General features: G+C 37.9%; 1 protein-coding gene across 1 annotated transcript in view; it reads left to right on the top strand.

Annotated features, from left to right (window-relative positions):
- The window catches only part of Focad (focadhesin), a 286,838-nt gene that overhangs the window by 164,330 nt on the left and 105,001 nt on the right, over positions 1 to 17,507 (top strand). The window contains exons 17-19 of the mRNA XM_041651620.1: positions 3,307 to 3,357; positions 4,462 to 4,545; positions 14,513 to 14,630. Of these exons, the coding sequence (XP_041507554.1) occupies positions 3,307 to 3,357; positions 4,462 to 4,545; positions 14,513 to 14,630 (253 nt within the window). The remainder of the gene's footprint in view (positions 1 to 3,306; positions 3,358 to 4,461; positions 4,546 to 14,512; positions 14,631 to 17,507) is intronic.

The raw sequence follows: 17,507 nt of genomic DNA, 5'->3' as shown, positions 1-17,507 counted from the left end.
GTTTTTTTAAAAATATTTATTTATTATGCATACAATATTCTGTCTCTGTGTATGCCTGCAGGCCAGAAGAGGGCATCAGACTTCATTACAGATGGTTGTGAGCCACCATGTGGTTGCTGGGAATTGAACTCAGGACCTTTGGAAGAGCAGGCAATGCTCTTAACCACTGAGCGATCTCTCCAGCCCAGCAGGAAATGTTTTTAACTGTTGAACTGTTTCTTTAGCCCTATGTCTTATCATTTAAATTGACCCACAATGAATAAAATCAAATTCATCATAGCAGTGGTTGAACATTTAGGACTACGCCTGCACAAAGTATATACTAGGTAGTAGTTGCTGAATGAACTGTGTAACCAGTGCAGGGTATTTCGAGTTTGTTTTTATGTGTAGGCTTTTGTTTTATAATATTAAGGAAAGAATTCAGTTGTTACCCATAGGGTATGTGACATAGCGGTTATCTCTGTTTCTGGCTGTAAGACTTGGGTACTCAACCTTACCTTGTCCAGAGCCTACAGGATGAGTGATCAGGAGCTCAAACTAAATCTACAGTAATGGCATGTTGTGCTCATTCATTTTCTGTACTCAAGGGCAGAAATCCTATACTCTTGAATTGCTAGTAGTTGGAATTATTCAAATTTTATTATCTGCTACTTTGTGGTGTGATTTTTATGAGTTGGTTTTGATGTTTGTATATTCATGACTGATAAATGCCTTTTGACTTAGGTTATCTTTTCTTTCAGATTTTGCATCTACTTAGTTTGTCTTTATATAATCAATGTTTTTCTGTTATTCAGGCAGACTGCATTGAGACCATTTAATCCATTTCTTCTCTCTAAGTCAGGGTGGTCTTTGCAGGAGCAGTTTTCTACTGTTAGCAGAAATGAAAACACAGTGGAGAGATTCTGCCTCCCTCCTTCCTTCTACCGTCCTCCTTAGCCTCTCCTCCTCCCATCTGCTTTTCTCTTTTCCCCTCTCTTCTCCCTCTGCTCCTTTTTATCTTTCCTCTTTCCCCTCTCTCTTCTGTCTGTCCTAGCTCTCTGGCTCTTCCTATGTGTGTGTTTAGGTAGCTCTCTTTTAACTGCTAGCCACTTACTTAGGTTGAAGCTAGAGTTAAATTCAGTCCCTCAAAGCATTTCTTACATTACTTATGTTCCTAGTCACTTCAGAGCTTTCAGTTCATCTCAAGTGAAGTCCAGCAAACAAACCCTGTCTTCTACAACATGGCAGTTCCCTGTTATTCCACACCCAGCTGTCCAGTGAAGCAAAGGGTATCTCCCAATGTGTCTTCAGACATTTCTATTACTTTTATTCATGCTATTCCCTCTGACTAGAGTTCCTTTATTTTCAATTTTAATTTAAAAATCTGAATTATTAATTAAAGAATTGCTTTATCTCATGCTATCCTTCAAGAATTTTCTCTAACAGAAGTCTGCTGTTCTCAAACTTCTTTGTGTGGTTCTATGAATGTAACTTCTTTTTTATTTTTTTAAAAATTTATTTATTTATTAAAGATTTCTGTCTCTTCCTCGCCACCACCTCCCATTTCCCTCCCCTTCCCCCTGGTCAAGTCCCCCTCCCTCTTCAGCCCAAAGAGCAATCAGGGTTCCTTGCCCTGTGGGAAGTCCAAGGACCACCCACCTCCATCCAGGTCTAGTAAGATGAGCATCCAAACTGCCTAGGCTCCCACAAAGCCAGTACATGCAGTAGGATCAAAAACCCATTGCCATTGTTCTTGAGTTCTCAGTAGTCCTCATTGTCTGCTATGTTCAGAGAGTCCGGTTTTATCCCAGGCTTTTTCAGACCCAGGCCAGCTGGCCTTGGTGAGTTCTCGATAGAACATCCCCATTGTCTCAGTGTGTGGGTGCACTCCTCGCGATCCTGAGTAACTTCTATTTTATACTACAGGGACATATAATTTCCCCCCTTAAGCCATAAACAGTGAATCATAGAGTAAATGATTAAATTGGACTGTGCTTTTAAAATTGCCTTCCATGAGTTATGGTATGTTTATTCATTGACTCAGAATACATTTCTTCAAGCCATATTAGGTCTTAATGGTACTGATAAATAATGGTAGATGTTATTTCAGATTCTTACTAAAATTGAAGCACTGAGGTTTTGAATCATATCCATTTAAGAAATCAGCATTTCTCTATGGTGTCCTCAGAATCTGAGATTCTTTCTTCTATCTCTTGTATTCTATTGATTATGCTTGTTTCTGTAGTCTCTGCTCGTTGACATAGATTTTCCATATCCAGCTGGTCCTCAGTTTGTGTTTTCTTCCTTCCTTCCATTTCATTTTTCAATTCTTGAACTGTTTCCATTACCTGTTTGATCGCTTTTTCTTGTTTTCCCAGGGTATCATTTACGTATTTACTCATTTCTTGGGGGACTTGATTGGGGGAGGAGGAGGGAAATGGGAGGAGGTGGTGGGGAGGAGGCAGAAATCTTTAATAAATAATTAAATTAATTTAAAAAAAAGGAAAAAAAAGAAATCAGCATTTATTGAGTGTCTGAAATATTCCAGGCAAGTACCTTAACTAAGTGAAAGTTGTGTCTGAACTGAGGACTTTCTAGCTAGATAACCATCTACTAGGGGTGCCTAGTTGTACTCTTTGGTTCATGTCCTTGTCTTTCAAAGTTCAAAGGCTAGCATATGAATGTGGTAGAGGAAGCAACTAACCTTGTTAGGGAGACCATTAGGAACAGTGATTTAATTTACGTCATCGGACTTTGACCTTGAAGATGAATAATGTTGCTTCCCGTTGACGTCTGGGGCAGGAACTTGGGAAAGCCAAGGAGGAAAGAAGAACTGAGTGTGATCCGGAGGGGTCCAGCACTAACCCTGACCCCGGCTGACACAAAGAAGATACTGAGTGCCAGCATGCAAACAGTTTTGTGTTTGACTAACTAGTTATTAAATAATTCTTATGTAAAGGAATAGGTCTAAGGTCTGTGTTTGAAGTCTTTGCAATGAAAATGTCACAGTGACTACTGCATGACATATACAAGCTAACGGGATTAATCACCCCACATGCTCCCATGCACCTGCCATGCATCCAGTTAGAGGAAGGGGAACTTCTGGGCTAAAGGTTTACAGCTCTCCAGATGCTGTCATCTCAGCATCTTGGTGTGTGCTTTAGTGATCCGTGTGTTCAGGCGGCTGTTTGAGTGGTTCTCCTGCCCGAGTCAGTAATGATGCTGTGGCTTAAAGAGTGTTTAGTTTCTACCGCTTGTTATTTCAGATTCTCCGTTTCATGTCGAACCATTTCTTAATTGTTTTCTTTATATTTTCCAATTTTTCAGAATTTTAAAGTCCAAGTCCTCAGCTTCCTCTGGACTCACACTCAGAACAAGGTATTTTCATAGGAATATCGGGGATCAGAACCAACCGGGGAAAGAGCTGTGAATAGGACTCAAGATAAACAATATGGCTTTTGGAACTGAAGTACCGTTTTGTTTAAAAAGTGACTATTAGTAAGTTTAGAAATTGTTGTCAACAATCTCAATAATGACAGGTGTGAAGGTTGTTGCCATTATCTCTTATTTTTATATGGTTTTGTTCTTTTTCTGCTCTGGTTCTGCCACATAAATATACCAAACAGAAGGTGTCGTATAGTACGGCTTGGGTGTTTGTGTAGGTGTACACGTGTTTATGTGGGCACATGTACGTTTGATGTTTGTGAAGGACATAGGACAATTTCAAATGCCATTCCTCATTCTTATCTTTTTTGAGGCATGGAGTATACCAAATCATGTAGACTGGCTGTGCAGCAAGACCCAGGAAACTGCCGGTGCCACCATGCTAGGCCTTTTTTTTTTTTTTGAGCAGGGTTGGGGGTTCAACTCAGAAAGTCCTTTTTTCTGAATGCACGAGCCAACTCCTGAGTCCTTTAGTGGGTTTGTAGGCACCATTCCCAGTGATGAGTGCAGAGGACTGGAGAAGTCCTACTTAACCTATGGATTTAGACTACAAACAGCGAGCTCGCTTGCCCTGTTAAACATGAGCTTGTCAGACATAAACCCCTGCAGTCCTACTAAACTGGACTAATCCAGAGGAACCCGAGGAGTTAGATAATTTTTAAAGTCCAAGTTAGGATAAAAATTTTGTGTTTCTGAGCCCATTAGCCTAGTTTTATTTTCTGTTGCTCTTTAGGGCCGATTCTCCAGAAGAATGCTTAATGGTAGTAATTTTCCTCAGCCATTCTTACTTCTTTCTTAATGATACTTTTGTTTGTTTGTTTGTTTGTTTGTCCCCTACTTTTTTAAAAAAAATAGTATTTTTCTGAAGTGAGAGACTTGATTTCTCAAGCCTCTAGTAAATGTTTTTTTGGCCTGAGTAGCAGTTGAATATCACTCCTCCAACACCGATTGTAGCAGCCTGGCACTGGGGAGCGAAGATTTTCTTGCCTCCTCTAGGTCTGCTGTTGATATGCGTTGTTTTCCATTTGTCTCACCCAGGATCCCATTGTAGCAAGTGCTGCCTATAAATCTCTGTCTCACTTCAGCTCAGGAGAACACACCGTCCTTCACCTGCCAGAAAAGGTAAGAGCTTCTGCCTTTTCACTGCTATCTCTTGGTTTTTTTCTGGTTATATGTCTTTATTTCCCATCATAGGAGCTGGTTTTCTGATGAATATGTATGCATCTCTAGGTATAGCATCCTTATAATATAGCTTGTTCATTACTCTTTGAAACTGTAAAACTGTGTTATCTTACGCTCCGTAAGGGATAGGTTTGAATCTCCTTGAAGCAGTTGAAAGGCACTGTGGTGCATATGGCGTCATCCTAAATGACTGGAGTCGCGGCTTGCCCAGAAGTTCTGTACCATTTTAAGAACCACTTTCTCGTCAGGTCAGAGTGCCATCTTGGAGTTTAGTTATAAGCATAGATGAATATTTTCTACTTCCTGTGCTGCTAACAATCTTTATCTTTCACAAACAACAAGTGTCATAAGAAAAAAAGCCCTTTTTAGTAAGGTAGAAAATGATTTATATGGCAAGAAGAAAGTGTCATTACTTTTATAAGTCAGCAAAAAGTATGGTGTCTAAAATAAGTTATTAATGTTGTTGGGCATTCCTATTGCAGTGTTGGGGATGGAATTCCAGCCTAGTATATACTAGGCAATTATTTTTATTTCAAACTAAACATAAAATTAGTATATGACAGGTATAATTGTAGAAGACTTTAATCCCAGCACTGTAGGGATGCAAAAGTAGCTTGGTCTATGTGCGTTCAAGATGAGCCTGGTCTGCATAGCAAGTAGCCAGGGTTACACAGTGAGACCCTGTCTTTAAAGAAAGAAAGAAAAAACAATCTAGTACTTATGTAACTTAACCTGCTTTGATGTACTGGGTCATGATAAGGAGTTAAAGCTGATTTTACTTTCGTTGCCACGATGAGTCCAGATAATATAGATGGCTAATGAACGCCTTTATGGTAAAAGGTGATATTAAGTTATATGAACTTATATACAGTATTACCCAGAAACTGTCCTGGAGATCAAAGGTTGTGAATTTCTTGGCATCCTCTTTTTATTCCTCCTTCCAGTGTTTGAATATCTAAAGAATAAAAGTTGAGAAACTGGTTTTGTCCCAAATAAGTGCCCCCCACCCCAGCTAAGTGTACAGTCAGGCCTTTTGTGGATGTTAGCAGTAATATAAAATGCACGTTTTCAATAATAGAGTAGTTTTGAATATTTCCAAAGTTCATGCAAACAGGGGTTTCTGTAGCTGTTTGCCACCAGGGGCGAGTGACTCTCTCAAGGGATCCCAGATTACCGTGTCCTTTAACAGCGAAACTCTTCATATCCTCTCTTTCCAGTGTGCCGCCTTCTAAGATAAACTTTTCACCTTGCTGCGGTTTTTCAGCTAGAATTAAAAACAAACTAAAACAAGATACATTTTTACATGCATGCCTATATACCTATCTTTGTGCGTTCTCATTCCCATACATTTGCAGGTGGCTCTTTTCATTAAATTCCCTTAAGAAGCAAATATTTCTTATTTGTTGATGACTATAAACATATACCGTATAACTTGTGGAAAGTTAACAGGCATGTAGAACAAAGGGGTAAGGGAAGTGGCAGGTCGGAGGAGAAAATGTGGTGTTAAACCAGCATGCCTGAAGTCAGACAGAAAATGTCGTATGATGGGACTGGAGGAGGAGACCTATGTGAATAAGGCATTAGACACAAAGTCCATTCAGTCACACTGTTCCTTATGAAGTTTGCTTGTAGACATCCGGTGATGGGCACTTTCCTCTGGCACGGTTGAATAACTACTTACTGAATGTCTGCTAAGTGCCATGCTCTGTCTTATGCACTGAGGATGTTAAATGATTACATGTGTTTTGCGAATTTGCAGTAATGTCATTATTTATCTTGAAAATCTAAATTTGGTTTAATATTTTTTGAGGACCCATTTATTTTAATATTTAAAAAATAGACAACTTTCCCCATTATTTGTAGGTATTCTGTTCTTTTTTAGACATTTACTATTATCCTCTTATTTCTTTAACATCCCACCCTCCAAGTACCCAAAAGGAAAAAAAAATAAAACAAATCAACTAAGAAAATATAGAATGTTTTTCTGGTAAAATAACGAGTAGCGGACAAACTTTTAGGTAGAAGACATTGCTTTTTCTTCTGACTTAGAGTCATTAAAAAATATTCAGCTGTTACAAAATTAAACTTACAAAGATCGTAAGATGGTCTTGTTGATTTCTGGGGTTATTTTTAGAAGCAATAAAGAAGCACTCATTATGTATCCAGGGTTGGTATAAATATGGTGTAACCCTCTTGGCTTTGATTTAAGTGAATGTCATTGCATTCATCAGAAGCTGTTTCTCTTTTTAGCTAAATTTATGCAGATACTTGACACATTCTCCTGCACACTCCTCTGCTTGAGCACTCACTCTGATCTCATAGGTGAGACACTCGAAGGTGTGCACAGTGAGGTATTTCATAGGTAAACTTTCCCATAGCCAGTTCAATTTGAAGGAGAGTTTTGTCATTCTTTTATTTGGCTTTCTGCTGAGTTTTGTTTTTCAACAAAGCTTTTCTATAGTTGGGAGGTCTCGTAGATTTGTGTGTGTATTCTGATGTACTCAGCTGTCCCTGGATGTTTTAGCAGCTAATGCGATGCAATTACCAAACTTTAGTAACTTCAACAGATATTCTTACACATGAGTGCTCTCACTCTGAGCCTATTGTGTTGTTATACACAAACCAAAGTCAAAGATTGGTGTTAGATAGCCGGAGGAAATAATTCCTTAAGACCTGAGCAGAGGAGCTGGAGAGATGGCTCAGTAGTTAAGAGCACTGACTGTTCTTCCAGGGCACCCAAGTTTGACTCCTGGCACCTACAATAGTTGGCACTCATCATTGTGAAATTAGACAATTTACAATGGTTGGGAACTTTCTTTAGTGGCTTTTAGAAATGTAAGAGTCCTGGATTCTGTTAATCATTTTGACTAATGTCACTTGATAGAGCAGGAGGAATGGACAGGTTATAGTATGTGCAAAATGATTGTACCTCCTTTCTGCTAAGTAATTCTGGAAGCATTTGGTTCTTTGGTACACTTTGCCTAGCAGTTATGCCCCCTCACATGGAAGGACAGCAGTGGTTTCTTTGCCTTCTCCACTGCCACTCCAGCTCTTCCCTCTTTACTTTCATTTTAAGCAAATTCTTTAACTTATAATTCGCAAACCATAAGACTCACCCATTTAAAGTGGGCAGCTTAGTGCTTCTAGAATGTGTAAAGATTTGTGAGAGCATTCTTCCCTAAAAGAGCCATTGTTGGATTGGTGGTCACCTTACTTTCTTCCTCTCTATTCCCTAAACAAATGTTTATCTTCTTTCAGTGAATTTGTCTTTTCTGAACCTTTCTTATAAATGGAATCATCCAGAATGTGGAGTTTGTGACTGACTTCCTTTTTATAGTCTTTTCAGGGTTCTTTTCTGTGCAGCATGTATCTTATGTATCTCTGTACTTCGTTTCCTTTCTTTCACCCGCCTCTAGCAGGCCTTCCTAGTCCCTAATATATACTTCCATGCCCACTATTTTAAAGGAAGATTCAGATGTAAGAGAAAATATGTGGTCTTGTTAATCTCATTTAACATGCTGATCTCTAATTCCATCCTCTTTTCTGCAAGTGATATTGACTTTCCTCTTCTCATTGCTGAAATAAAATGCCGTGGTGTGTACATGGGACTTTCTCTTTAACTGTTGAGTTATTGATGGGCGACTGGGCCAATTCTATGCCTTGGCTATTGTGAATAGTGCCAGAGAAGCATGAGTATGAGGCTGTGTCTGTAACATGCCACCTTTGGTTCCTTCAGGTCTATATCTAGAAGGGGGAATAGAGAGATTATATGCTAAGTCTGCCTTTATTATATTGAGGAGCATGCAGGTTTCTTTCTGATTACATCATTGCCAGCATTTGATATATTTTTAAATTTTTATATATTTTTAAATTTATATATTTTATGATCAGAGTTGGACTCAAAGTAGTTTTGGTTATATTTGCTTAATGACTAATAATGCTGCAGCTTCTACATTTATTTATTGGCTATTTTACTTGTTCGTTTGAAAAGTATCTGTTAATTTCCCCATTTTTATTTGCATTACTTGTTTTATAATGTTCAATTTTTAAAATTCCTTATATATTCTGGATATTAATCCCTTTTTCCTAGTCCATTCACTGCCTCTCTATTCTGCCATTTGTTGTGAGAAGCACTGTGAAGTGCTGCGCTCCCCATTTGTCAATGCTTGTTCCTTCCAGGACTGTTGGAGTCCTCTGTAAAAGGGTGCTGATGGTGCTGGAGAGATGGCTCAGCAGGTAAGAGCACTGTCTGCTCCTGCAGAGTCCCCAGGTTCAATTCCCAGCAGCCATGTGGTAGTTTACAGTCAACTGTACCTCCTGCTCATGAGGATCTGGTTCTTACTTCTGACCTCTGCAGGCAGCACTCAAGCAAGTGGTACACACAGATACATGCAGCCTAACACCCATGCAAATAAAAAAAAATTGTTTTAAAAAGTCTTCGCCAGCCAGTGTGGTAGTACACACCTGTTATTCCAGACTTGGAAAGTAACAAAATGATAATCAGGAACTCAAGTCTCAGCCACACAGAAAACTGCAGGCAGGCCTGGCTTATATGAGACCCTGTTTCACAGAAAAGAGAGAGTCTTCTACCTCCCAAAAGAAAAAATGGCTGTGCCTATGCCTTTACTTTGAAGTGTTACCCTAGATTTGTTTCAACCTCTCAGTTCTTAACATTGAGGTCTTTAATCAACTTTTGATTTCTTTTTTAATTGAAGACCAGAGATAAGGGTCTAGTTTCAGTGTTCTCTGTGGATGTATAGGGTCTTTTTTTTTCTTTAATCACTCCTTGCTGAGGAGGCTTTTCTCTAATACGCATTTTTAGTCATTCTATTGAAAACCATGTGGCTGTGACTGGGTATATTTATTTATGATTCATCTGTTTTATTCCATTGTTGTTTGTATCTGCTTTTGAGTCAGTATTATGCTATTTTGTGATTATAGTTCTACAGTATAATTTAATATAAGGTACAGTATAATATTTAAGATAATACCCCCTCCTTCCCTTCTCTTTCCCTCAAGTCTTCTTTGGCTTATTAGTTTTTTTATGTTTTTGCATATGAATTTTAAGGTTATTATTTTTCTGTTTCTGTGAAGACTTTCTTTAGAATTTTGATAGGGATCTCCCTGAATGTCTTATGTTGCTTTTGATAATATGGCCTTTGACAAAGTACTATCCTGATGATCCATGAAAATTGGATGCCTTTTCTATATTCTTCCTTGGGGGTTTATGTCTTTTAACTATAGAAGCCTTCACTTCTTTGGTTAGGTTTATTCCTAGGTATCTTATTTAGGAAAGGGCCATTGTGGGTGACATTATTTCCCTAGTTTATTTCTAATTAAATTTGTTGTGTAGAAAGCTATTAAATGGTGTGGGAGGTCCTTCTATCTATGTGTTGCTTTTATTGCTTAATGAATAAAGAACGGCTTTGAGCCTATGGCAGGGAAGAACAGAACTAGGCAGAGAAAGCTAGGCTGTATGCTGGGAGAAAGAAGGGCGGACTCAGAGAGATGCCATGGAGCCACTGGAGACAGATGCTAGGAACTTCACCAGGTAAGCCACAGCCGCATGGCGATATACAGATTAATAGAAATAAGTTAAATTAATATAAGAGTTAGCCAATAAGAAGCTAGAGCTAATAGGCCAACCAGTGATTTAATTAATATGGTTTCTGTGTAATTAATTCGGATCTGAACTATCTTGGCAGCCAGGAACCAACAAGCAGCATTTCCATCAAATGATTTGATTCTGCTTCTTTTCTGAAAGCGTATGCCAGATTTAAGATTTTTCTGGTGGAACCTTTAGGTTTATAAAGTAGAGTTTCATATTTTTTAAAATTTGTATAATTTTACATCTATGTGTTCATTTTACTTCTTTCTGTTGTCTTATTGATTTGGCTACAGTTCCAAGTACTATATTGAATAATAGTACATATAGGATAGAACCTTGTCTTGTTCCTGATTTTAGAGAAAATGCTCTTACATTTTTTCTTACTTGGTATAACATTGACTATAGTTTTCTACATATAATTATGGTTAGGGTTTTTTTTGGGATTCCAGCTAGCTCTCAAATAAAGACACAGAGACTTATTAGTAGTTATAAATGCTCAACCTTAGATTAGGCTTGTCCCACTAGCTCTTTTACCTTAATTTAACCTGTTTCTATTTGTCTATGTTTTGCTTTAGGGCTGGCTTTTTACCTTTCATTCTGTGTGTCCTACTTGTGTGTTTTCTCCATATCTGTCTGTCTGCCCCCTGGTGTATCCCTGGCATCTCCTTTTCTTCCCCCAAGCCTAAATTACTTACTACTTACTTACTTACTAATACTTACTTACTTTCTACTACTTACTGACTGACTTCTTACTCTTCTTGCCCAGAAGTCCCACCTATACCTTCTCCCTTACTATTGGCTGGTCACTTTTTATTAGACCAATCAGGTGCCTTAGGCAGGCAAGAAAAAAAAATCCAGTAAGGCATCTTTACATAATTAAATGAATACAACACATCTTTACATAGTTAAACAAATGCATTACATTTTTGTATAGTTAAAATATTCCACATCATAAACAAATGAAACACATCTTTATATAGGTAAATAAGTATTCCACAACATATACCTTTTGTTGGCATAAGGTATTATCATTCTCTCTCCGATTTCTGCAGGCAGGATGTTTTGCATGAAGGGATGTTGAATTTTGTGAACTTTTTTCTACATATAATATTTATGCAATTTTTGTCCTGAGCTTTTGTGTGCTATATTTTTATGAAGATTTATTTATCTTGGTTTACATGCAGAAATTTTTGCGTGCATGTATGTGCACCATGTGCATGTTTGCTGAACGGAAATAACATTACAGATGTTTATGAGCCATTGTATGGGTTTAGGGATTCAAACTTGGATTTTCTGGAGCAAAGTGTTCTCCTGCCCCCCATTTTCTATATTTTTATGCATTAATTCTTTGATGTCAGCTGAATATATTGAACTAGTCCTGTGTTCCTAGAATTAACCCAGCTTGATTATTAGTGTTTGATTTTTTTTTGGTGTATTTTTTGAGTTTGATTGCAAGTATTTTATTGATGGGTTTTACATTTATGCTTACTAAGGAAACTGGCTTATCGTTATTTTTCTTGTTTCTTTCTCTGGGTTTGGTGTCAGTGTAATACCAGCTTCATAGCGTGAGTTTGCAAGCAGTCTGTCTTTTCTGTCTCGTGAAGTAGTTGAAGAAGCGTTGGTGGGAATTGAAAGACTTGGTAGAACCAGGTAATAAGTCTCTCCAGTCCAGGACTTTGCTTTGTGGGAGATTTTTTTTTTAATTGGTGATTCAATATCATTGTTTTTTGTTGATCTTTTTGGGTTTTTCATCTTATTGAGTTAATTTTTGTACATGCTATGTACCTAGAAATTTATCCATTTCTTCCAGGTTTTCCTGTTTATTAGAATATATTTTTTCAAAGCATTCTGCAATGATCCTCTGGATTTCAGTGGTATCTTTTGCTTTTCTTTTACCTTTACTAGTTTCTTCTATCTCTTCTGGCTTGTTTGGTGAAGCCTTTGTTAATATTGTTTCTCCTTTCAAAGAACTAGTTGTTTGTTTCCTTGATTTTTTTGTATTTCTAGTGTGATTTTGATTATTTTAACTAAATTCATCATTGATCTTTCTTTAGCTTTTTCAAGCATTTATGTTTCCTGTACATCTGGAAGAGAGGAGAAGGGCATATGTGGATGTCACAGGACATGTCAGTTTTCTCTTCCACTTTGTGGATCCTGGAAATAGAACTCAGACCTTTGGGCTTCGTAGCGAGTGCCCTAACACACCCAGCCATCTCTCACGCCCTTTCGTTATTTCTTTCCTTTTTAAAAATTATATTTTATTACTACAAAATAGTTGAATTATGTTCTATTGTATGGACGGACTTCAGTTTGCTTATTAATTTATTCTTGATTGTGTTTATATTTGGAAGCAAAATGTTATGTAATAAATGTTCTTGAACATTTTTTAGTGTTGTTTATCTTTGTTATATACTTGGTATTAGAATTTCTTGGCTTTAAGGTAATTATTTTACTAGTTTTCTGAAGATTCTTGATGCTTACAATTAGAAAGCATATCAGAGGGACAATGAACTTTCTTTTTTAATCATTAAGTTTTCAGAAACTAGAAGGCTCTAGTACTTTTTAGGATTTCAAAGACAGTTCTCAATCATTCTAAACTTAGAAAATTTCAACTATAAACCAGAGATTCTTGAGAAACACTGCTTGCTAGAACTGAAAATTCTCAGTGTGCCAGGGTATCTCTGATAATGTAGTGTCGTAAGTGAATGCTGTCATACCCTGTCTCAACGATGCTCGATTGTTACTTCTGAAGTGTGTCTGACTTATTTCTCTTAGAGCTAATCTCTCAGGGTTGAATCTAATTGAAGTCTCATCTTGGAAAGTACTCTAGAGCTTAAGTTGCTTTCCCATGTGCTTCATGTACTGATGATAACTCTCCTTATGGTTGAGCAGCGTCACTGGAGTTGAGATTATTATACATAAGAGAAGCATTTGCTGTCTGTTTTCTTTTATTTCTCTGCAAGAATCCTGACTCAGTGCAGTTGCTAATGAAATGGTGCTTTGGGGACCTATGAAGAAGGCAGTCTGTAGAAATTGTTAATTATTTCTAAAAATAACTCCCAGAGACAGGCAAATGGTAACGACTAGGTTCTGGTACTTTAGGATTATAGCAACCACTTTTCTATATTTTGATTCCCTACCCTAATGCTAATTATCTTTGCATGGACATTATGATGGTGTGTCATTGAAAGTATTAAAAATTTAATTAATTGCTTTACCATTATAGCTTGTGGAAAATATGATAGTGCTAATGTTACGTTCTTATTTAATTCATACAAAGCAACTGAAAAAAATCTTCAAAATACAAATTACATACAATAAAGTGAGGTTACTGATTACTGATTTTAGTTATTTTATTTTCTTTAGTAACAATTGTCAAGTCCAGGAAATATCAAGTAAAATATTTGTCATGCACCAATCTACACATATTTCCAATAGAAGGTTTTAAGCTTTGTCATAGAGATATAGCTGAGATAAGGATTTTTAAAAGATGTGTGTGTGTGTGTGTGTGTGTGTGTGTTTACAGCCATAAAAGCCAGAAGAATATGTTAAAACACCTAGAGCCAAAGTTATAAACAGTTGTGAGCTGCCCAGCATGTGTGCTGGGATCCAAATTCAGGTCCTCTGGAAGACCAGCAGTTGCTCTTATCTCCTGAGCCTCTCTCTAGCCTCTAAATCACGAATTAAAATAAAAATCAGATAAATCAAATATTGAATTATACAACACTAAGGTTGAACACATTGAACATGCCAGTGTTGGTATCTTTTTACTGTATGGCGTGTAGTATTATTTTACTAATAAAAACTAATTTTATTAGTTTTCTATAATAATCATTGCTCATGCTAGCTTATGGTGATGTTCTAACTGTGTTACTATCAGTTCTTTAAATGGAACTGAGATAATACCAAATGAAATTACTAGAGTTTATCATTTAAGAAGTCTGGGACATGAGTGTGTGTGTGTGTGTGTGTGTGTGTGTGTGTGTGTGTGTGTGTGTATGGTTTTCTGGGACATAGTCTCTCTTTGTAACCTGGACTGTACTGGAACTCACTATGTAGACTAGGTTGGCCTCAAACTCAAAGAGATCCACCTTCTTTTGCTTCCCAAGTGTTGGGATTTAAGGTGTGCATTACCATGCCTGCTGTAACATAAATTCTTTTAAATTTTTATTTAAATTATCTTTTGATATTAAAGAGCGATGCATCTGAGACAACTTTGACATCTTAACACAGAGTCAACAAAGAATATATTTTGCGTGTTTAATTCCAGCCTCTCTGACATGTCATTACTTTCTTCAGATAAGGCCAGAAATGCCTGTTCCTGATGAGTTGGATGAGGAGGAGACTGTGGACCTTTCCATTCCTGGCCCTTGCTATCTGAGACTGTTGACAATCACCGCGCCTTCAGTTTTACCAGGTGATTCCTATTTGGCAACCATGGGGCTAACCTTTTTTTAGTGATTTTGCCTGTTTGATAAATTGTGGGTGCTTTTTGTTTGTTTGTTTGTTGTGTGCATTTGTAATTTACTCTCATGTAGATAATTTCTGCCTGAAATGATAAGTATAACCGTGTTCTATAGGGATTGCCTTAGGTAATATAGTGTTTTAACCATAATAAAACTCGTTAGATGACAGTAACACTGAGCTGGAAAGTGAGTTTAAGCAATTGTTCTCAGTGATAGAATTCACTTCAGAAGCTGAGTTTATTGTGTAAGGCAGATTTGCACTGGGACTCCAGGTCACTGCTTTAATTCTTGCCTTTTTGTTATAAGCTAAGTGTGAAAGGTCATTCAGTTTTTGAGAGATTTACTGATAGTTTCACCATTATGGATTTGTTCTTTCTTTTAAGTTATTTTATTTTATTCTTTCATGTGTTTGGGTGTTTTGCTTGCAAGTATGTTTTTGAACCGTGTTCATGCCTGGTGCCCAGAGTTTTATAGATTATTGAGAGTTGCCCCATGAGTGCGGGTCTAGAACTTGCATCCTCTGCAAGAACAACAAGGACTCTTTTTTTTTAAATTATTTATTCATTTATTAAAGATTTCTGTCTCTTCCCCGCCACTGCCTCCCATTTCCCTCCCCCTTCCCCAATCAATTCCCCCTCTCTCATCAGCCCAAAGAGCAGTCAGGGTTCCCTGCCTTGTGGGGAGTCCAAGGACCTCCCACCTCCTTCCAGGTGTAGTAAGGTGAACATCCAAACAGCCTAGGCTCCCACAGAGCCAGTAGGCAGCAAGGACTCTCTTAACGACTGAGCCACCTCTCTAAGCCGTTTTTTTCTGTCTATAAAGTGTACTAACCACATCATTAGTATTTGACTGCTATAAATTAATGCTTTTTTAAAAAATGGATCAAGATGTGTGCACTGATTCACACTGGTGGGATGTGCTGATGAGGAAGAAGCTGGAGGGTCATGAGCTGGAAGATGGGGTTGTACCTTTGCCAGGCACTATGGGTTTGAGGCTCACCTGGTTCATGCCGTGACTTCCAGGCCATCCGGGGCTACATAAGGAGACCATGTCTTTTTTATTTTTATTTTTAATTTTAAGGATCAAGTTATGTGGTCATTCAGCTTTGATATAAAGTTTATTGGACCATTAGCCTTTAAAGGCATGCTGTGCCTGTGTGTGGTGCTCACACATATAAAACTTTCACTGTTCCTATTTTAGTCTTACCTAAGAAGCAGTAAGTGATTATAGCTTGAGATATGGATTGTGGACTGTGATTAAAATTTTGTATTTAAAATTTGTTGTTAATTTATAGATAAAACTCCTGTCCATCCCTGCTTCCTTTCAGGAGAGCCAGCTGAGTACTGGAGCTGAGTCAAACATACCATGTTTTCGTTTCTTTTCTTCTTTACAGCAAGCCACCAATACTTGTTCACTGTTATTTCTTCTCCGCACTTCCTACCTCCTAGTTCCCCGGGAGCCTTGAGTCTCTCCAGGGCTTACAGGAGTAGGAAAGCCTTATTATACAACACTTCTCCCGTGTCCTAAAACCGCCATGGACAATAGTTTATTTGGACTATTAAAATGATATTGCACCCTTTGCTGATTCCTACAGTCCTGTGGTCATCAGAAGGGTGTAGGTGCCTGGGAAGAAGGAAAACATTGCTACTGGAAATCTCTTTTGAACAGTGGTATCTCTGTGCTGGTGTCTGTACTTGCTGGTTATAGTACTATATCGACTGTGATTGTTTGAGGAAATCTACTAATTGGAGTCAAGTTGATCATGGAGGTATTAACTATATCTGGAAAACCATGACCATAGACAGTGTGTCACATTATCTTGTGCTCACTTGCTCTGATTAGTGTAGTACTGACAGAGAAGGGCATAGATTGCACCATAGGAACAGAGACTAGAAGCATACTGGGTGTGGATTGCTTGATGCTCACTAGTCACTGATGGCAGTAAAGCCATTGCTCTGAAAAGAGGGGGATCATGGCCTATTTCTCTTGTTGGTTATTTCTTCTCCTCCTCTTCTTCATCTTAACACACATTTTTTTTTAAAGTTTTACCTGTATGGGTGCTGTGCCTACATGTATGTAAGTGTATTACGTGTGTGCCTGGCACCTATGGAGGACAGAAAGGTTATCAGATCCTGGAATTGGAGTTAAATACAGTTGTGAGCTGCCCTGTTGGTGCTGAGAATTGAACTCTGGTCTCATGCTAGAGCAGTATTCATTCTTAACCACCATCAATCTTTCCAGAACCTAATGTTGAGATTTTTAAAGTTCTAGTTTAAATCTATTTGTACTGTAGTCCTATATGGATTTTTCCAGATACTCCCAAGTTTGGGAACTTTAGGAGTTAGATTTTTTTTTTTCATTCAGCATAGTGTATTTAAGGTCCTTAACCTAGCTCCTTGTATTAATTTTATATTTTTTCCATTGGATGATTTTTCATTAGCCATAACTGCAGTGTTAACTTCTCACCTTGTTGTCCTGTGGATTTTCTTCTTTGCAAATTCTCACCTGGTTGTATATAATAAAGAGGCCAAGGCCAAGGCATCAGAGAGTGGAAAGAATGCTAGTTGCTGGTTTACTAACTTGGAGAAGATGTGCTCCCCGTAGTGGCTTCATTCATGTCCCTGCATCCTTACCTCACTTCTCTGTGATGGAGTTGAGAGGTTTCTATTGAGCACAGACCTTGACAAGAAGACTTTCCGTTGCTAGAACAGTGCACTTGCAAGCCTATCTATCCTTCCTTCTCTTTTGACATGTGCCCTTTTGTCAGAACACAGTTCTTTCTGAATTATCCTCTCATACCAAAGTGCTCCCATCTGCACAGTCACGTG

This window comes from Microtus oregoni, unplaced genomic scaffold, assembly GCF_018167655.1.
Source record: "Microtus oregoni isolate MIOR12 unplaced genomic scaffold, Mior012 000005F_ref0000423, whole genome shotgun sequence".
NCBI classification, from domain to species: domain Eukaryota; kingdom Metazoa; phylum Chordata; class Mammalia; order Rodentia; family Cricetidae; genus Microtus; species Microtus oregoni.
This window is presented reverse-complemented; position numbering and strand designations above follow the sequence as displayed.